The 21,909-nt window shown below is 39.2% G+C and overlaps 3 protein-coding genes across 3 annotated transcripts in view; 2 read left to right on the forward strand and 1 right to left on the reverse strand.

Annotated features, from left to right (window-relative positions):
* LOC134826712 (probable G-protein coupled receptor 101) lies at window positions 1-2,262 on the forward strand. Its single transcript, XM_063839202.1, has 7 exons — window positions 1-214; window positions 389-602; window positions 812-979; window positions 1,134-1,235; window positions 1,417-1,585; window positions 1,771-1,896; window positions 2,167-2,262. The coding sequence occupies exons 1-7, from the start codon at window positions 136-138 to the stop codon at window positions 2,260-2,262; spliced, it is 954 nt and encodes a 317-aa protein (XP_063695272.1). The 5' UTR covers window positions 1-135.
* LOC134811236 (uncharacterized) overlaps window positions 1,918-21,909 on the reverse strand; it is a 27,006-nt gene continuing 7,014 nt past the window's right edge. The window contains exons 3-11 of the mRNA XM_063818003.1: window positions 20,935-21,166; window positions 20,672-20,788; window positions 20,403-20,534; window positions 19,796-19,955; window positions 4,662-4,900; window positions 4,297-4,433; window positions 3,868-4,063; window positions 3,543-3,686; window positions 1,918-3,323 (exon numbers count right to left, since the gene is read on the reverse strand). Of these exons, the coding sequence (XP_063674073.1) occupies window positions 2,934-3,323; window positions 3,543-3,686; window positions 3,868-4,063; window positions 4,297-4,433; window positions 4,662-4,900; window positions 19,796-19,955; window positions 20,403-20,534; window positions 20,672-20,788; window positions 20,935-21,166 (1,747 nt within the window). The 3' untranslated portion in view covers window positions 1,918-2,933. The remainder of the gene's footprint in view (window positions 3,324-3,542; window positions 3,687-3,867; window positions 4,064-4,296; window positions 4,434-4,661; window positions 4,901-19,795; window positions 19,956-20,402; window positions 20,535-20,671; window positions 20,789-20,934; window positions 21,167-21,909) is intronic.
* Window positions 12,778-18,544, forward strand: LOC134811186 (serine/threonine-protein phosphatase 6 regulatory ankyrin repeat subunit B-like). The gene is given in 2 exon segments (XM_063817934.1): window positions 12,778-13,018; window positions 13,020-18,544. Coding segments are annotated over 2 exon segments (2,907 nt in total). The 5' UTR covers window positions 12,778-12,858; the 3' UTR covers window positions 15,767-18,544.

Raw genomic sequence — 21,909 nt, forward strand, 5'->3', positions numbered from 1 at the left:
ACTTATCTTAAATCATTAGTTCATTTAGCATAAAATTCTGATTTCCTGAAAGCCCAGTTGGTATGTGGTTGCGTGCAGTTATTTTATTTATACTTTGCTACTTGCCGCCTTTGATTTAAGACTAAGAGCTTCAACATGTACAAGAAAGTAGATTTGTTCTCTTTACTCAATATTAATGTTTCGGAGTTTCAGTCAGTGGACAATGTTACCAGAGGTCAGTCTGCAAAGATTAAGGGATATATTCGGATGCTAGGAATATGTTCATTGTATTTGTACAGTGCTGTTCTCATTTCATTGAAATCAGATGAGCATTTGAAATTTCCAAGTATTCATATCGCAGCTAATATGTCCTGGACCTCACAATATCAGCGTACATTTTCAATTCCAGGTAACCCAAGAGCAGAAGAACTTGCCCACCCCTACATCTTCACAATCTGTCTCTTCATCACGGGAATAGTTGCTACCCTAGCGAACCTCGTCCTGATATTCACATTCTTCGTGAAGAGACGACTCAAACATCTCCACAACGTTTACATCACTAATCTCACTATTAATGACCTGATTCTTGGTATCGTCACTTTTGTAGCCGCTGCTTTAAGTCTGTGAGTTTAATCGGGCTTGGGTCAGGACGGTAGATATCAATAACTGCAGAATAATCCATTTTAAATACTCACTATTTAATCCATCTTATTACATGATATGTCATTAGAACAAAGTTTCTCCCTGAATGAAATTTAATTTGATGATTGGTTTTAAGAGCAGTAAAACATTATCAAGATTGGCCACAGTTTCTGAGTTTCTATATCCTCAGAGCGCCAGATAAGAAGGCATTACCAATAACAATCTGTCACGTGACGAGTTCCCTAGACCACTATTCGGTCACGTGCTCTGTCTTCACTCTAGCGCTGTGTGCTCTTGACAGGTACATATTCGTGGTAAACCCTCGGAGGTACAGGGAAGGTCAACTCTCCCTTCAAAGGTTTGTAATTTTACAGATTTAAAGATATTTCCCATCTTAAAGGCCAGTATTTTCTGATCTTATAGTACGTCGCAGACAGTGCTTGAATAAAATGAGAAGCATCCTTAACATTCTTGGCAAACACTTATTCAGCACTTTACATGGTATTTATCAGGTCGTTATGGATACTCAGTGGAACTTGGATAACGTCCTTTGTAATGAGCATGGTACCTCAGTTTGGTTGGGGACTTCCTGGACTCTCATTTGTCACTAGCAGGTTGAAACGTAGAAAACTACCTGTTTTAAAACATTTTCATAAATTCTTTGATGTGATTAAAATGGGAATTTGAACGCACCAACCAGCGTGTTTGCACAGTTTTCACTGACAAATTTGTTAGTTAACTGTGGATATCTGCAAATGAATATGAACATTTGACATTCACATAAATACCATTCAGGTGTCCATTTTACAAGATAGGAGAAACTGTATATCCGCTGATAGATATACTCATAACACTACCATTACCACTGGTTCCCATCATTACTCTTTACGCCAAAACTTACATTGTAGCTCTGAGAACAGAAACTGATAAAGATATCGTCAACGACCGGTTAAATAGAACCAAGGTAATAGCCACTTACAGTTCTATGTACATTAGAAGAGTAAATCATGACGAGTTTCGAAATTAATAATATGCAGTTATGACCGGATATTATCCAACTATCAGCAGTTATGACTTGTGATCTTGACGGGGGATTCTTTGAAATCTGTCCTTATTTTAATGGAATTGTTGACAGCTTTTTATTTACAGAGTTGCTACATGTTTACTTTAGTAACATTGATCTACCTTTGGTCAACAGCTGGGGCCTACGCTTACTCTATCAGAGCTTGGTTCACTGGGGATTTGCCTCACACATTGCACTTTGCCATCGTCAAGGTTACAAAACAGAATGTTATTACGAATTCAATAGCCATAAACTATAAAGATAAGAACCATTTGTGTTTTATACAATTTCTTTAAATTTTCCTTATCAAGCACACGTTTGTATGACATGTTACACTTAAATTTTAAACTGTAACAAAAGTCTAAAAAATGGTTGAGTTTCAAACAAATAAATAAATCATTTTCACTGCAACATCATATTATAGTTTAAAAACATCAAAACTTGATAACGCAATAACTGGACAAATTTCAGCTGTTATTCAGATTTGGAGCAGCAATGAGACCGGTGATATTCATATCTCTGGACTGGGAGTGCAGGTTCACAATAATGAGCATGATACCGAGGATAAGCCAAATTAGACGCAATTCCACTGGAAGTTCTAGTGACATTTCAACACCAACTAGTCTCAACAGGTTCTCTTTTTTACCCTGAAATGAAACTTGAATATGTTGGCGTTGTGTGTCTGCTTATTCCATTCTGGGTATACATTTCACGTACTTTTTATAGCATTACTATCATTTTATTCCTTCAGGATAAGAAGACCATCTTTCTGCAACAACTCAGTGACTGCAACTGCTGGTTCAACTGACTCTTACTACTCCCGTCATCTCAGTATTGACACTAGACCCATCAGAAAAATGAGTCTGGTGGAAGGGGGCCGGATCTTGGCAGAGGGAAGTGCTGCTACATTAGTTCGGTTTGATCCGAAAATGACTCAGGGGGTCAAGTTTGGCAGACAGTGGGCCAGATGTGGTTAAATTAATGAAATTTTGGGAATGTTCTTGACTCTGCTCATCTGCTCTAGTATATAATGACTAATGCGTGGCTTAATGGCTGGTCCGAGTTACACTTTAGCCTATTAATATCACGCGAGCAGGGCACATGCAGACGCGCATGGCGCGGCACGAAATATATTGCACTAACTGCAGAAAGATGCATTTGTGTCATTTCAACTGCGTCGCGCGTTACAAAACACTTTGATTTTAAATGTAACCACTGGGGCTTATACGCATTCACTGGCTCATGTGATTTAGCGTCTTAATCTCGCTAAATGTAACTGAAGGTCCATTTTATCAGCCGCAAGTCTGGTCATTTCATCTTGATGAGCCTGCTGTGAGAACTTCAACTGATTCTCCAACGCTCTTACTTTCAGTTTTAAAGAAGTTTCAGCTGGAATGTTCTCGAAACTGTCAGAATCAGCCGAGTTCCCCAGAAAGACAGGTTCTAATTTTGGTACTGCTAAAGCGGTATCAGTGACTGGTGGGGGTGGGGGTAATAGAGCTGGTCTGTTGTGGAATGTGCCTGGTCTGTTCCGGAATGTGTTCTGATCAATGTGGGTTCCTTGTAACATTCCCTCCAGCTGTTCTATAACTTTCTCTTGGTCTCTGCAAGTCCTCTCCAGTACTCTCGTTACTTTCACCTGGAGGGGTTGTCAATGTGTGCGGCATTTCACTTGGAATGTAACAATTTCCATTCATTGTAACTTCATTGTAAAAACTAGAATAAATTCGTTTTGAGTGTGGGTTTTACAATTTAATGATTCACAATTAAATCGTTAATATTTCTGCTATCAATAAATTTTTACTGAATTTATGAGTAGAATTTGAATTGTTATTTTGTCAATACATAAAATAATAACCTTATCTTGAAGTTTCAGCAGTAGTTGGTTTTGTGATGTGTGGGCACTTCTCAGCTCGTTTATTTCACGTCGTTCAGTCTCAAACGAGGCAAACTTAAGTTTTATAGACGACACCGTATCACTCAAGTCCTTGTTATCCTCCACCTATACAACAAGAGGAATGCTGATCAGTTAAAAGTTATCTTTAATCCGTGCTAAAGATAAGATGCAATTCTAGTAATTTCATAACATTGTCTCACGAAGACAGCTTAGATATACTTTATTAAACACTATCCAACAAGTAAGCCTGACGTTATGCATGACTATTTTGAATTAAGCTGATTACTTGATCTCGTAGTGCTCGTCTAGCACGTATGACTTCTTTTATCAGATCGTCTTTCGGAACATTTATAAGAGAGACATCGTGGATTGGTTGCTGGAGTTTTGAGAGCCCACTCTTCAATCTGGTGTTGTCTTTCTTCAGGGCTATAATGTAGTCCCTGCAGGCCATAATGTCTTTACCCATCTTCTGTACTGCGTCCCTTAATTATAATTAATTCAGACTTAGTCCATTATTTAAAACACTAGAAATAAAGTTGAATTATAAATCGTCCAAGAACATGATACTGATGGGTATTGGGTAACTGGTAGGTGATCCGTCTTTTGTCTAACACGTGGCAGCGATTAACCAAAAACGTTCCTGCATTGACCGATACAACTTAGAATCACTGTCACGTGTCAAAACATCAATTAACGGAACTGCCAGCTAAAATACCTGTATTTCCTGAGTTCGTTAGCTTGCTGTTCTATTACTTTAGTCATGTACTCTGCACTGTTATCTTTACTGTCGTCGTAGTGTATGCTACTGTTATCGGCTTGTTGTGTTTGCGGTGTGGCGTGACGCTGTAACAACTACAAAGTGATAAAGTCTTTAATTAGTTTCAAATAACTAGATCTTTAAAATTTCTTAATTTGAAGTTTTGAGTTCGATTATTTTCATGTATTGTGTATCGTAACGAGTTAGGCTTAACAAGCAATATAAAAGTATCGAGTTAACAAGTTAACAAGTTAGTGACAATTAAAAATAATTGTCAGAACATAACCTGAAGTCACTGCACAGAGTACACACCATAGCATTACCTGTAGTATAGCTGAGTGATCAGGAAGTGCCAGACTATCTTTATCATATCCTCTCTCCCTGGGCTCAGCTACCACACTGTCATTATTAGTGACCAAATTAGTGACCAAATTAGTGACCACACCACCAGGCTCAGAGTTAAGCTGTTGTCTGGTTACTGGTCTAACAACCGTCTCACGTTGCCTCCCCCACTCTAGCATTGTGTCAGGGATGTTGTTTGGAGTCAGAGGTGGACTTACCCCTGTTAAAAAGAGAAAACCCTTTAGCACATAAAGACATAATACAGGGTGGCCCAGAAGTAACTACCCACACGCAACCCTTTAATAACTCACGTAATTCGTATAAGAATTGCTCAAAAATTTTAGAGAATATAAAAATGGGTCAAACTTAGATTTCCTGAAAATTTCGTAAAATTTCATCAATTACAGAGGGTGTGGCACGCCACTCCCTCTTTTTCACCATTGTCACTATAAAGTGAGAACGTTCTGGGCTAGGAACTCCAAAATTTCTAGACAAATTTGGTTTGATAATTGAAGTGCTCTCCCAAAATTTCAAGTTGGTTGTTTACAATTTAATCGAGTTATGACCCTTTGAAGATCTTGCGGATACGTGATCTCGGCACTTAATCAGTGATTTCGTCACCCAATCTGAATCAGTGATCTCATCGGGAGTTTTTCGCTAGCGTGCATCAATGAGCCTCATTCTAGTTCCACCTCATGAGACTTAAATTTCACAATTCTTAGTTCCTGAGAATGATCCCCTGGTTTCAGCTGGCTACCGGAGCAATATTTTTACCACTTCATCAGAAATTGTTCAAAAAAATATTTAAATAAGGAGCAGCCGTTGTGACGTAACTGAAAGAAGGATATAAAATGATGGTTAGTACAAAACTTGACCATATTTTACTACTATGGATTACTACTAGTAGTAGTGCACTAGATAATCCGCCTCGTTATTTATACTCAGTTAACACTTAACGTACTATACATCTGTTAACATCTGAATATACGTCCAGTTAATGTATAAGTTTCTTACTACATTTTTGTTGTTTACAGGACTTAGTCTTCAAACGTTCCATATACCCTGCCTATTGGTCGACATGACATTGTAACCTAGTAACAGTAACCCTAGCAACAGTGACCTAGCAACAGTGACCTAGCAACAGTGACCTAGCAACAGTGACCTAGCAACAGTGACCTAGCAACAGTGACCTAGCAACAGTGACCTAGTAACAGTAACCTAGGAACAGTTACCTAGCAACAGTGACCTTGTAACAGTAACCTAGCAACAGTGACCTAGTAACAGTAACCTAGCAACAGTGACCTAGCAACAGTAACCTAGCAACAGTGACCTAGCAACAGTGACCTAGCAACAGTGACCTAGCAACAGTGACCTAGTAACAGTAACCTAGGAACAGTTACCTAGCAACAGTGACCTTGTAACAGTAACCTAGCAACAGTGACCTAGTAACAGTAACCTAGCAACAGTGACCTAGCAACAGTAACCTAGCAACAGTGACCTAGCAACAGTGACCTTGTAACAGTAACCTAGCAACAGTGACCTTGTAACAGTAACCTAGCAACAGTGACCTAGCAACAGTAACCTAGCAACAGTAACCTAGCAACAGTGACCTAGCAACAGTTGGTCGACATGACGTTGTGCGGTGCCTTTTCTTTATCATAAGGGTATAATCCTTTTAATATTATCTTTCTTATGTTATTAGGTGTGTAGGATTACAGATATATTAACCATTCATATTATTACTGTACATTACATTTCTTTTTCGTAAACATTGTCTGGTCCTTGAGGCTGTAGTAGTAGTAGTAAACCCGCCAGTCTCACATCATTAGTAGAGTCCTTTGTTTATGGATTCGTATTAATGGATCGTTTCCTGAAATATCCCCTCGATAGCTCACCCAGTCCTCGACGTCTAAGAAACGGTCTGCCGTTTCAAATGAATAAATAACGTTTAATATCAGATCAATTCTTGAAACAAACATTTTTACGAAAGTGTTCTCGAAAAATATGTAGAATAAAATTCCCGGCTTGTTGCCGAGACCGGGATTTCTAATGTATAAACTGATACTTACCCACTAATTAATTAAGTGATCGTTCACATACTACGTTAAAGTAAGGTTAGGGGAGAGGGTTTACTGTTATTTCTGAACAAAGTGGCTTGCGGAGGGGAGGGGACTAAAATGGTCATAATCGAGCTCACGTAATACGTGAACAAACTCTTACCAAATAGGAAGTAGAAAAAAAGTAAGTAGAATTGGTCACATACCATTTATTATTATCATGGTATTTCCATTTATGTTTGTCACAGATTCCCCCTTAAAGACCAGAGTCCAGCGTCAGATAATTAGATTATGATGCAAGGCTTATACTGAGACTGCGAGAATGTAATAATTCCGTGAGTTAGCACGCCGTGTGAACACGGTGTGTTAATTTACACGATCTTGGGGAGGTCGACACATTCCTTTTCGGAGTATTCGTTGTAATCCTTTTTGATATGACTTGCAACCATTACTCTTCGTTAAAATCTGGTTTCGAATTCGAACGTTTAGTTTCCAGTCAACCTGTCGTATTAAATTACAAGTTTGTATTCCTACATTTTTTCAAATAAATTGTACATCAATGTACATATTATTAAAATCACATTTACACAATACCAAAACAGATCTACAGTGTCGCTTCCAACGTGCTCTAAGTCTAACTTTTTTGTTGAGTAGTTCCACCTCATGAGACTTAAATTTCACAATTCTCAGTTCCTGAGAATGATCCCCTGGTTTCAGCTGGCTACTGGAGCAATATTTTTACCACGTTATCGTAAATTGTCCAAAAGAATATTTAAATAAGGAGCAGTCGTTGTGACGTAACTGAAAGAAGGATATAAAATGATGGTTAGTACAAAACTTGGCCATATTTTACTACTATGGATTACTACTAGTAGTAATGCACTAGATAATCCGCCTCGTTATTTTTACTCAGTTAACACTTAACGTACAATACAATGTACATCTGTTAACATCTTAATATACGTCCAGTTAATGTATAAGTTTCTTACTACATTTTTGTTGTTTACAGGACTTAGTCTTCAAACGTTCCTACTATACCCTGCCTATTGGTGGACATGACATTGTAACCTAGTAACAGTAACCTAGCAACAGTGACCTAGCAACAGTGACCTAGCAACAGTGACCTAGCAACAGTAACTTAGCAACAGTGACCAAGCAACAGTGACGTAGCAACAGTGACCTAGCAACAGTGACCTAGCAACAGTGACCTAGCAACAGTGACCTAGCAACAGTAACCTAGCAACAGTGACCTAGCAACAGTGACCTAGTAACAGTGACCTAGTAACAGTGACCTAGCAACAGTGACCTAGCAACAGTAACCTAGCAACAGTGACCAAGCAACAGTGACCTAGCAACAGTGACCTAGTAACAGTAACCTAGCAACAGTTACCTAGCAACAGTGACCTTGTAACAGTAACCTAGCAACAGTGACCTAGCAACAGTGACCTAGCAACAGTAACCTAGCAACAGTAACCTAGCAACAGTGACCTAGCAACAGTTGGTCGACATGACGTTGTGCGGTGCCTTTTCTTTATCATAAGGGTATAATCCTTTTAATATTATCTTTCTTATGTTATCAGGTGTGTAGGATTACAGATATATTAACCATTCATATTATTACTGTACATTACATTTCTTTTTGTAAACGTTGTCTGGTCCTTGAGGCTGTAGTAGTAGAAGTAAACCCGCCAGTCTCACATCATTAGTCCCTTGTTTATGGATTCGTTTGTTTGGATTCGTATTAATGGATCGTTTCCTGAAATATTCCCTCGATAGCTCACCCAGTCCTGGACGTCTAAGAAACGGTCTGCCGTTTCAAATGAATAAATAACGTTTAATATCGGATCAATTTTTGAAACAAAAACATTTTTACGAAAGTAGTCTCGAAAAATATGTATAATAAAATTCCCGGCTTGTTGCCGAGACCGGGATTTCTAATGTATAAGCTGATAATTACCCACTAATTAATTAAGTGATCGTTCACATACTACGTTAAAGTAAGGTTAGGGGAGAGGGTTTACTGCTATTTCTGAACAAAGTGGCTTGCGGAGGGGAGGGGACTCAAATGGTCATAATCGAGCTCACGTAATACGTGAAGAAACTCTAACCAAATAGGAAGTAGAAAAAAAGTAAGGGTGGGCCAAAAGTCAGTACCCATACGTTGGCCTTAATAGCTCCGCCGTGTTTTATATTTGAGAGCTGTTGCTTTGCAGATGGCATACTGTACTTACTGGTTCGAGGATTCCGTCGTCGAAATTTGAAAATTCGAATATTTTAGACCACGCCCATTCAATATTCAAACACCTATATTTTTTTCTCTGAACATGCTGAACGCCTAATTTTTTTAAGAGACGGTAGATTATCAAATGTTGCATATGATCTGAAAACATGAGGCAAAACGGATTAGAAATGACGAAGTTATCAAGCATTTTCTGTATCTCGTTAACAATATTGACTGGGTGATTATGTGACACCGTGACACGACACCTTAATTGGGCACCCTTAACAATTCCCATAATGTTTAACGGGGTAGTTAACGGGGGCACCTTATCACGTGATTAGGTAAACCAATCACCTGATCACACGTAATGAGTAAACTCGTTATGCTTCATATCTCGGTCATCTGAGAAGCTACAGTTCTAATTCTTTCAGGACAAACGTAATTCAAATGGCCAAACACAATTCAATAACATTTAGCTTGATCCGACTATCCAAACTATCAAATAAATGTGAAAATGAACCTCCATTTGAAAAAAATGAACGCGAATATTTTTCGAGTTGACAAATTCCTCGAACCAGTGGTGGTACTAAGTCATACCAGAAAGAAGTATTTAAATTGGGCACTCAGTGACTGAGCTATAAAGGCCAACGTATGGGTACTGACTTTTGGCCCACCCTGTAGAATTGGTCACATATTTCCATTTATGTTTGTCACAGATTCCCCCTTAAAGACCAGAGTCCAGTGTCAGATAATTAGATTATGATGCAAGGCTTATACTGAGACTGCGAGAATGTAATAATTCCGTGAGTTAGCACGCCGTGTGAACACGGTGTGTTAATTTACACGATCTTGGGGAGGTCGACACGTTCCTTTTCGGAGTATTCGTTATAATCCTTTTTGATATGACTTGCAACCATTACTCTTCGTTAAAATCCTTTCTGATATGACTTGCAACCATTACTCTTCGTTAAAATCCTTTCTGATATTACTTGCAACCATTAGGTACTCTTCGTTAAAATCCTTTCTGGCACCTATGACTTGCAACCATTACTCTTCGTTAAAATCTGGTTTCGAATTCGAACGTTTAGTTTCCAGTCAACTTGTCGTATTAAATTACACTTGTATTCCTACATTTTTTCAAATAAATTGTACATCAATGTACATATTATTAAAATAACATTTACACAATACCAAAATAGATCTACAGTGTCGCTTCCAACGTGCTCTAAGTCTAACTTTTTTGTTGAGTAGTTCCACCTCATGAGACTTAAATTTCACAATTCTCAGTTCCTGAGAATGATCCCCTGGTTTCAGCTGGCTACCGGAGCAATATTTTTACCACGTTATCGTAAATTGTCAAAAAGAATATTTAAATAAGGAGCAGTCCTTGTGACGTTATTACTGAAAGAAGGATATAAAATGATGGTTAGTACAAAACTTGGCCATATTTTACTACTATGGATTACTACTAGTAGTAGTGCACTAGATAATCCGCCTCGTTATTTATACTCAGTTAACACTTAACGTACTATACATCTGTTAACATCTGAATATACGTCCAGTTAATGTATAAGTTTCTTACTACATTTTTGTTGTTTACAGGACTTAGTCTTCAAACGTTCCATATACCCTGCCTATTGATGGACATGACATTGTAACCTAGTAACAGTAACCTAGCAACAGTAACCTAGCAACAGTGACCTAGCAACAGTAACTTAGCAACAGTGACCAAGCAACAGTGACCTAGCAACAGTGACCTAGCAACAGTGACCTAGCAACAGAGCAACAGTGACCTTGTAACAGTAACCTAGCAACAGTGACCTAGCAACAGTGACCTAGCAACAGTGACCTAGCAACAGTGACCTAGCAACAGTGACCTAGCAACAGTGACCTAGTAACAGTAACCTAGGAACAGTTACCTAGCAACAGTGACCTTGTAACAGTAACCTAGCAACAGTGACCTAGTAACAGTAACCTAGCAACAGTGACCTAGCAACAGTAACCTAGCAACAGTGACCTAGCAACAGTGACCTAGCAACAGTGACCTAGCATCAGTGACCTAGTAACAGTAACCTAGGAACAGTTACCTAGCAACAGTGACCTTGTAACAGTAACCTAGCAACAGTGACCTAGTAACAGTAACCTAGCAACAGTAACCTAGCAACAGTAACCTAGCAACAGTGACCTAGCAACAGTAACCTAGCAACAGTTACCTAGCAACAGTGACCTTGTAACAGTAACCTAGCAACAGTAACCTAGCAACAGTGACCTAGCAACAGTTGGTCGACATGACATTGTGCGTGCCTTTTCTTTATCATAAGGGTATAATCCTTTTAATATTATCTTTCTTATGTTATTAGGTGTGTAGGATTACAGATATATTAACCATTCATATTATTAGCAGTGGCGTAACTTTGCCTGTTGGCGCCCCCCGCTCAGTGACAAAAAGCGCCCCCCTAAAATTTTTTGTGTCCCTAAAAAAAAAAAAAAAAAAAAAAAGGTCGGGTACTTTTTTTCTCGCCCCCCTAAGGCTTTTTGCGCCCCCCTGAAGCAAAAAAGGGGACCCCAAATATTTTTTTCGCGTCTACCGAACGCTAAATTGGACAGGGAAATACACAAACAAGGCGTTTTTTCAGTGAAAGGGCCTAAAATTCAGGAAAATTGCGCCCCCCTTATACGGCGCCCCCCCCCGCACAGCGGGGTCTGCGGGGCCCTAAGTTACGCCACTGATTATTAGTGTACATTACATTTCTTTTTCGTAAACGTTGTCTGGTCCTTGAGGCTGTAGTAGTAGTAGTAAACCCGCCAGTTTCACATCATTAGTCCTTTGTTTATGGATTCGTTTGTTTGGATTCGTATTAATGGATCGTTTCCTAAAATATTCCCTCGATAACTGACCCACATTTTTACGAAAGTATTCTCGAAAAATACATTTAATAAAAATCCAGGCTTTCTGCCGGCCAAACAGCCGAATTTTGGGATTTCCAATATAAGCTGATATTGGCCGAGACCGAGATTTCTAATATATGAGCTGATTTTTGCCGGGACCGGGATTTCCAATATATAAGCTGACGTTGACCGGGACCGAGATTTCCAATATATGAGCTGATTTTTGCCGGTACCGGGATTTCCAATATATAAGCTGACATTGACCGGGACCGAGATTTCCAATATATTAGCTGATTTTGGCAGGGACCAGGATTTCCAATATATAAGCTGATTTTGGCCGGGACTGAGATTTCCAATATATAAGCTGATTTTGGCAGGGACCAGGATTTCCAATATATAAGCTGACATTGACCGGGACCGGAACTAAGCCCAACTTGTGGTAGCTACATAAGAAGATGGTTATACGTATAAAGTTTGAAATTAAAGTATTTTGAGGTAACTAGAGGGGGCTGAAGACAGCCTGAGATAGCTGGAAAGAGCTTCTGAAACTGAGTGAAGCTTTTCGCAATTATATCAAAATTAAAGTTTAATTACGTTGTGTTCAGTGCGGGTTACATTTTAATGGGCTGTATCTTTATAGCCGATAACAAATTAACTTTCATAGAATACTGTATTAGCTTCCTCCCTGTGACCACAGGCTTTCTAGTAGTAGATAATAATACATTTTATATTCTATTTGACATTTGCAGTCTAGTTATATATAAACTTCAACTGAATATGGTTTATAACCCAAGCAATACCATAAGATTTTCTTACTTTCGCTAACTTTTTTTCATACCTTAGGAGAGATAAGATAAGATGGCTGATGATGTGGAAGAACAGCTACTGTCGGAGGTGCAAAAAGATGGTACTACTACACTGCACCAGGCTGCTCAAAAAGGGGACATCAAGTTAGTAAATGATTGTCTGGTGCATATAAACGTTAGGGACAAATACGATAGGACACCCATTATGTACGCGGCATGGACTGATAAAATAGAAATGGTTAAGCATCTACTGAATCTCGGATCTGATATCAATTTGAAGGATAACAGTGGGTGGAATATCTTACATCATGCAGTGCAGAAAGCCTCTATGAGAACTGTAGAATATCTTTGTGTCGAGTATACCGACCGAGGCTGCTACCTCATTAGTTAACGCTAAAGATCCACACGGCATGACACCCTTACATATGGCAATCAAACGGGGCTCCAGTAAGGAATTGATTTCAAATCTTTTTAAAATAGTTGACATTGATGTAGAAATCAAGAATTCGATGGGAAAGACAGCCTTGATGTACGCTTTAGAGGTTAATAGAAATGACATGATAGACATAGTAAACATTGTATGTCAGCACAAAAATGTTTTCTCAGAAAAGGACGATTACGGATTGAATATCTCACATTATGCCGTGATGAGTCACAAGTCGTTAGAGTTGATTAAGTGTCTTCTCGGCAATGGATCGATCAATAATGCTTCTTTGGTGAGCAGTAAGGATAATATTATGGTAACACCGTTTCATCTTGCAGCATCTGGAGGTAGCGTCGAACTAGTTTTATTCTTGCTGAAAATTGACAAAGTTGATGTGAATGTTAATGATAATTCCGGAAAAACAGCGTTGATGCATGCAGCAAAAGCAGGAAAAACTGAGGTTATCAAAGCCCTCATTGCTGATAACCGGGTAGAAGTCAACTATTGTGATAAAGCTGGAAGAACTGCGTTGATGCATGCAGCAAAAGCAGGTCAAACTGAGGTTATCAAAGCCCTCATTGCTGATGACCGGGTAGAAGTCAACTATTACGATAAAGCTGGAAAAACTGCGTTGATGCATGCAGCAAAAGCAGGACAAACTGAGGTTATCAAAGCCCTCACAACTGATGACCGGGTAGAAGTCAACTATCGTAATAAAGCCGGAAGGACCGCGTTAATGTACGCAGCAGAAGCAGGACTAACTGAGGTTATCAAAGCCCCCACAACTGATGACCGGGTAGAAGTCAACTATCGCGATAAGTTCGGAAAAACTGCGTTGATCTATGCGGCAAAAGCAGGACAATTTAAGGCTATCAAAGCCCTGAAAACTGATGTCCGGGTAGAAGTCAACCATCGTGATAAGTCCGGAAGAACTGCGTTTATGTATTCGGCAGAAGCAAGACAAACTGGGGTCATCAATGCCATCACAACTGATAACCGGGAAAAACTAAACTATCGTGATGAGTTCGAAAGAACTGAGTTGATGCATGCGGCGGAAGCAGGACAAACTAAGGTCATCAAAGCCCTAGCAATTGATGACCGGGTTAACCATCGTGATAAGGCCGGAATGACCGCGTTAATGTATGCGGCAAAAGCAGGACAAATTGATGTTATCAAAGCCCTCACAACGGATGACCGAGTAAAATTAAACCATCGCAGTAAAGTCGGAATGACCGCGTTAATGTATGCGGCAAAAGCAGGACAAATTGAGGTTATCAAAGCCCTCAAATCTGATGACAGGGTAGAACTCAACTGTCGTGATAAGTTCGGAAAAACTGCGTTGATCTATGCAGCGAAAGAAGGACAAACTGAGGTTATCAAATCCCTCATATTCGATGGCAGGGTAGATGTCAACCAACGTGATAAGACTGAAAGTACTGCGTTTATGTATGCGGCAAAAGCAGGACAAATTGAGGTTATCAAAGCCCTCATATTTGATGGCAGGGTAGAAGTCAACTATTGTGATAAAGCCGGAAAAACTGCGTTGATGCATGCAGCAGAAGCAGGACACACCGAGGTTATCAAATCCCTCACATCTGATGACCGGGTAGAAGTCAATTATCGTGATAGAGCCAGAAGGACTGCGTTGATGCTAGTTTCTGCTCTTCTTCTGGCGAAGAAAGAAAAACAATCTGAAGCAGCTTATCATTTAGTCGATAATGTGGACCAACTCGTATGTTCAATAGGAGACAATTCTGGATCAACTCCCCTAATCCTGGCTCTTGAAGAAAATCACAAGCATTTGATTCATGCAGTTGTGAAAAAAATGGGTATAAATAATGAGGATGTGAACTTGACAGATGCAAAAGGGGCAACAAATCTTCATACTGGAGTGAACGAAAATGATATTGAGCTGGTAAAACTGATATGCCAAAATTCAAATGTGAAAAACGTCAAAAACAACGAAGGTCTAACTCCAATAGACATTGCTGTTAAGAAAAAGCTTTACCCGATCTTATGGATACTGGTGGAAAATTTACCGACGGAAGAGATAGATATTAACAAGTCGTACGAAGAAGGGGACACACTGCTTCATTTCGCTGTGAAACAAGACAACCTTGATGCAGCAAGGCGCATCTGCTCCCTTCATGGTGTCAAATGCAGGGAAAACGACAGTGGCATTGATCCGTTACAACTGGCAGCAGATTCAGAGAATTTGTCATTATACTTCCTCTTGTGCATCTACAAACTTCTCGGCACCAAAGTCGATATAAATGAGCAATACAGAGGAAAAAGAATTATCCATATTGCAGCGGAGCTTAGTGATCTGGAAGAATTTAACTACTTACTAAAAGAATTCTCTAATATTGACGTAAACGCCAGGGACAGTGAAGATAGGACTGCGTTACACATAGCAGCAGCCAATAATGATGTGGATACCGCAAAAGCCCTCTGCAAATTCCCATCCATTCAAATCAACTTAGGATCTCCTCTATTGGCAGCTACTGAGCACGTAAACGTGGATGTCGCATTTTATTTGCTCTCTCTGCCAACAATCGATTTGGACATAAAAGACAGCGCTGGCAATAACATTTTCGAGATAGTCTGTGATCTTATAGAAAGGAGTTCAACGGAACAATCTGCCAGCATTACATCAAAGGGATCTTCAAACCATCAATACGCCTCGTAAAAGCAATTGAAGCTGTATTATGCGAAGTGGATCATGATTCAACCCAAGAAAACACAGAAAGTGACGGCTCTTTACATAAACCACAAAAAGAAAAAATACCAGAAACCTTAAGATTCTGCTCGAATTTAGCCATGAGAATCAGTCAATTCTGGCGCTGCTTCAGGACAAAATCAAGGATTTTTCAAGTTCTGATGATAAACAAGATGTAGTCAAATTCACGATTGCATCAGCAGTTCTTAACTTAATAATTGTCGGCTTGCATAAATATGCCGACGATGATGATCTTAGATATACTTTCTATAAAGATTTCATGTACAAACCCTTAGTTGAGATATTTGTCAATATGCAAGAAATTACCAAAAGTGATCATACTGCTACTATCGCGGTAATGAAGCTTGTTTATTTAACATTGCAAGCTAACGCAGACTGCCAGATATCAGAGAAGGAATTTCTTAGAAAAGCCCTGCATGGACAGCTTTACTCAGGGTTTAAGAGAACGATCACAAGTTTAGCACAAACAGTGGACAGTGGTGAAAAATGTAGTGACATTCAGCTCATGGCAATGAATATTAACGATACGTATTTCAAGAAGGAAAAAGGATGCTGTACTCAGGTGAGGAAATTATTCAAAGGCTGGGAGATTTGGATTGCTAAAAAATTGGAATTACACAAATGTAGTGAGAGAGGCATCACCACATTACTTTTTCCTATTCCAGGTGCAATAACTCATTTACTTGATTTTGCTCTGGATGTTAAAGTAGGGGTTGAATCTCTACAAGGATTTTCACAAAGGCTGGGAGGATTCATGATTGCTTTGGCGATTTCTACTCTAATTCATGAAAATTATCGGTCAAGTGTTGAGCTCTACAAAGCGGAAAAGGAGCGTCTTCGAGTCAGTCTTGGTAGATTTGCACTAAAGGAAGATGATCCAGATTGGATTGAAGAATCGTCCCTTAACTACAGTAAAACATGTCTCAAGAAATTCTTTCAGCGACTATTTTGTCCGTTTAAGATGAAAGATGGTGAAAAGAAGAGAGCTCTACTATTTAACATCCTTACAACATGTCAGATGCGACCAGTGGTCGACCGCCTGATGGTCTTAATGCACTCTCCATCGAAGATTCGGACTGTTATCCGCCAGAATTCGACACAGAAGGTACTTAACCAGTATTTCATGATTACAGAGCAGATACCAGAGCTGATTGTACAATTTTATCTCTTTCAGATCTATTTCAATAACATCGCCACCGAAGCATTGTCGCCCAAAGATGATAGCACTGCAGATAATGCATCACAACATCTTGCTAACAGCACTGTTGTGTGCTTTGGAAAGTTGCAGACTTTTACTTACAAATATGAGTTTTTCCAAGGACAAAAAAACTTTTTAGGGATCCAAACAAGTGCACCGTGGTATCTGATCATTTCGATGATTATCCCATTTCTTAAAATGCCAGCAAGCACAGTTTCACTTGAAGGGGCATTTAGGAAATTAGACCCACTAACCCCAAAGATGTCAGGCGGAGCCTCCACTCTGCTTTACCTAACATATTTAATCATGATCCCGTCTAGATTGTTCCTCCATGCGAGTCTAATGCAAGCTACTCCAAACCATTTCTTCAATGTTGGATGGATCATATTTTTTACTTTAATTTGGTTCATCATTAACTTTACAGTTATCTCCAAAGATCCTGTCTTCAAAGAAAAACAGCTCAGTCCTACAGCTAAGGTCAGAAAGGGGTTTCTGCTCCTTTTGTTCAGCTTTAGAGATTTTTGGGTAATCTCTCTGCGGGATACGACAGCTTATATGTCCAACCCTTCTGAAGTGTCGTACAAATCATTAAGAAGCTACAAGAGGATCATGTTGATATCGACCTTTTATGTTTTTGAAGGATTGGCAGGTGCTGTGTACATGGAGCACTTCTTCCCCTGCGGTACAAACTCTGATGTGTTCAAATACCAAGGATGGTCATGGTTGATTTTGTACATCATTTCCTCAACATGCCTGATCCTACTGGCCTACACTTTACAGCCGCAAATGTGCAACCGCATTCCCAAAAGATTCCCAATCAAATTTTTGTTCATTTGTGGCTTTGGGTTGATCATGTTTCTCTCTGCTCCTATGACAAAATTATTAATTGATGGGGACTCGGCAATTAAGATCACTGTCGTCATCATGTTCGCTCTGTTCTGCATTGTCTGTGTTTTGGTTTATCTCGGTCTCACTCACTGTGGTGAGGCTAAGGATAATACAAAGAAAGCTGCATGCGATGGTGGAGAGGATGGTGGAGGTGATGGTGGAGAGGATGGCGGAGTTTCAGATAGTTTCGAGAAAGATGCTGGCCTCCAGACCCTAAGTGGAGAGGGTGAGGCTAGTAAACGTCTTTTAGATACCTCAGTTTGAGTCGCTGAATATAAAGATTTAAGAACATTGACTCTTAAAAGCAAACCCTAAGGATGCTTTGTAATTATTTTCTGTCTTACAAAAGTGTTCTGTTCTTTTTCGTGCTGATTTCTAAACGTTTGTAAATGATTTTTATTTTTGAAGTGTTTCGAATGAAGTTTTCAGAAAAATTTAGGGAACCAATTATGTTGAGCTGTGAGCATTTAAATGCTAAAATTGCTAAAAAGAAATTTTCATGATGACGTGTAATGATTTTTTGTCATTATTAATTAATTTTGTTGTACTTTTTGTTGTTTGAAGTTTTTAATGTTCAGCCAATGTTTTGGTACATTTAAAATAATGGATCTGTCTTCTCTGATATTGAATTATACTACTCATTTTCTGATTTTCTACCTATTGAATTCAAACAGTTTTTTTGTAAATGCCTTTTTAATTGTATCACTAATTGGATGCACCCAATTTTATCCACTTAAGAATATCGCAAATGATTAAATCTTTCCTCTTTCGTTATACCCCTATTTCAAGGAAAAACTGTGTGCTTCCAAAAAAACTAATAATTGAAGCATGCTTCTAAATCATGAAAATTCGTTCTATCTACGGTTTAAATTAGCCAAACAATTATGCAAGCAATGTGTAATTAGCAGTAAGAAAGTCCTCAACCTTGCTGAGACTTTGCAGCGAATTTTTACCGAGTTTTGGCTTTGGAGGGAGAATTTCGAGAAAAATGAATGAGAAAAGGATCCGTAGGCAGGGTAATCTCTTTTTGTTCAGCTTTAGAGATTATTCGGTAATCTCTCTGTGTGATACGACAGCGTATATGTCCAAACCTTCTGAAGTGTCGTACAAATCATTAAGAAGCTACAAGAGGATCATGTTGATATCGACCTTTTATTTTGTTGAAGGATTGGCAGGTGCTGTATACATGGAGCACTTCTTCCCCTGCGCTTAACTTCGAGTCTCTGAGACCTTCAAACTGAGATACACATTTCCCATATATGCACTTAATATGAAATATGGGCGTGGCTCCACAGCCTTGGGACTAGCGACACAACATGTGCCCCTCGGTGATTTGAGTTGCCAATAACCTATTTAACCCGATTCAGTAGCAAAAAACTCTTTGCAGTGAAGTGCACACTCAACCCCTCCGGCCTCCCTGCTACTGTAATATATTGGTCGACATGACATTGTAACCTAGCAAAATGGTAAAATGGTCATAACTCGGCTTACTTGTAAACAACCAACTTGAAATTTTGGGAAAGCACTTCAATTATCAAACCAAATGTGTCTAGAAACTTTGGAGTTCCTAGCTCAAAGCGTCCTTGAGTTATGGTGATGATAGTGAAAAAAGGGAGTGGCGTGCCTCACCTTCTCTAATTGATAAAATTTTACGAAATTTTCAGGACATCTAAGTTTGAACCATATCTATATTCTATATTCTCTGAGATTTTTGAGCAATTCTGATACGAATTACGTGAGTTATTTACAGTGTTGCGTGTGGGTAGTTACTTCTGGGCCACCCTGTATTACGTGAGGCATGAAATAATAGTTCAAGATATTATAGAGGAGAAAGTATGATATTCAAAAATAAAAAACATTAGCAAAAATAAACATTAGCAGAGCCCACGAACCTAGTTTACAAGATATCCTGATTAAGAGGGCTGATTGGACAGAAATAAGTGGTACTTTAGTGAAACATATCCCGTGCTCGTTATCTCTGAGAAGTTGTATCAGCTTATCGTCCAATGATAAGGAACATTCTCCTATTTTATCTCCCAGCACCCACTGCGACTGAAAAATAAATTACAAATTATGAAAAAGACAGGCTTAGTGGCTCAATTGGTTAATCTGCCTGGCATTGCTAGTGAGTCGTGACCCGACTCTGTCACTAGCTGTGGGGTGAGCGTCGTCGACGCTCAGCTAAGGAGCCTGAGTGGTCTATGCAGCCCCCGGTCCACTCAGCCAAATACTCGAGAAATCGGGTGTGAGGGTTAAATGAGGAGCTGCCCATTGCAGCAAAGTCTCGGGCGAAGAAAGTATGGTACACACTACCTTAACCGTAAAATCGGCTTCCTGTAATTGGCTGGTTACACACTTGTGTAACAATGTGGCTGTTGGAATGTCCGAAGTAAAATAAGTGTTGAGATTTTAAAAGAAGGTGTCACTGGATTAAAGGGCACTTAATAACGAAACAGACGCCTGATATGATAAAACAAAAAACACGTGATGTCCGCTAACGTTTTGAGAGCTGATGAAGGGTTGGTGGAAGAGAAAGAGTCCGATGTTTTGGTTAGGTGAGCAAGCTCTAAAGAGGAAGGTGTGATACCATTGTGGCTGATCTGAGGGTCCTTGTGGGGTACTCAGCTGCACCTGTACCGGGAGTTAAGTGAGTTAGCATCTCACCAATCTAGAGAATAATTGTTAGAATGTGAAGCTTGACCAGGGTTGCACCAAGAAATTAAGCTGGAAATTTAATTCGCAATAATAATGATAATAACAGCTAGTACCTTATCATGGACATTGAATGAGATGTGGGAATAGGCATTCTCAAAGTGGTCCTTCCCGACAATAACGACCCCCTCCCTGGGCCTGTCTATTGGTGTTTCCAGGTACTGAACTAACACCTGCAAATGTTGTAGTTTTATTGGGAGATAGTCGGCAACAAATTGATTTATAAAAGTAAAGAATACAAATAGTTTAGTTGTATTCCAATGCAGAGATGATAAATTTGAACTAAATCAATTGGAGGGTTTCAAACTCTATAAACAACCTGTAGATCGAGCTGGGCGGGAAGTGAGGGAGGAATGTGCTTAGTCTTTATAACAAGCGTTATGAACAGTTCACTGTGCTGGCCAGCTAAGGTTATGTGATAATACTCAAACGTGTTCCGGTCCGCTAACTTCAGATCAAACTCATCAATAACATCATCAGCAGTGCAGAGCAGGAGCTCCAGTTCCTCCAGAGTTTCTGTGTGTACCACCAACACCTCCTCAAATACACTCCTGAAGGTGGTAACGTGAGTATTTACAGTTGTAACTTTTAGTAATGTATGAGCGAGTTTGGACAATAAAAGATTGGCTATTTTTATGCTTGTCATGTGACGCGATAATTATATCTCTTATGGAGATCAGATGCGGCGGAGTGTATGAAACAAAGATTCTTCAACAAAAGATATCTGTACAAAATTCGGTGATATAATTTAGCACCGTCATGAGTTATTAAAACTATCATCTGAATTTATAGAAATCATTAGAGAAGATGTAAGACATCTGGGCTCAAAAATACAGAAAGATCTTTATCATACAGGGCTTTATCATGTTTATCGTACCTTACGATATAATTCATGAGAAAAAACAATCCCTTCAGAGTTCAGCCGAAAAAGTTTCCACTGATCATTTCTTTGTTCGTCACCACGAAAGTCTAAGCCACAAAATTTCCAGATGTTTGTCGTTATTATTTAAATACTTTATCGCTTCCCAGCTCTTGGTGTGATCTAATTAATATAACATTCTTCGTGCCTCAAGTTGTAAGACGACCCACTCTGGCATCTAAGGCTCTATAGTGGCTTTATACAAACTGTTTTTCAATTGTTTCTTTTCCTTTCAGTTACATCTATCCTAGAACAGATGGTCAAGAGCTGGTGGCAGTAAAAAGTTGGCACATTTTAGTAACTCAGAAGGAAAATTAGATTTCTAAAAGATTTCAGTTGTTCTATTTGTACAGACTCTATGTGCTATGGATAGTA

Source organism: Bolinopsis microptera, chromosome 2 (assembly GCF_026151205.1).
Source record: "Bolinopsis microptera isolate Bmic1 chromosome 2, MBARI_Bmic_1.0, whole genome shotgun sequence".
Classification (NCBI taxonomy): Eukaryota; Metazoa; Ctenophora; class Tentaculata; order Lobata; family Bolinopsidae; genus Bolinopsis; species Bolinopsis microptera.

What these genes read in the sequence shown, in the direction of transcription:
- LOC134826712 (XM_063839202.1), top strand. Translation starts at nt 136, where the DNA reads ATGTACAAGAAAGTAGATTTGTTCTCTTTACTCAATATTAATGTTTCG. An exon ending in AGTGGACAATGTTACCAGAG is followed by an intron (nt 215 to 388) that starts GTCAGTCTGCAA and finishes TTTCAATTCCAG; the next exon opens with GTAACCCAAGAGCAGAAGAA. An exon ending in GGTCAACTCTCCCTTCAAAG is followed by an intron (nt 980 to 1,133) that starts GTTTGTAATTTT and finishes GGTATTTATCAG; the next exon opens with GTCGTTATGGATACTCAGTG.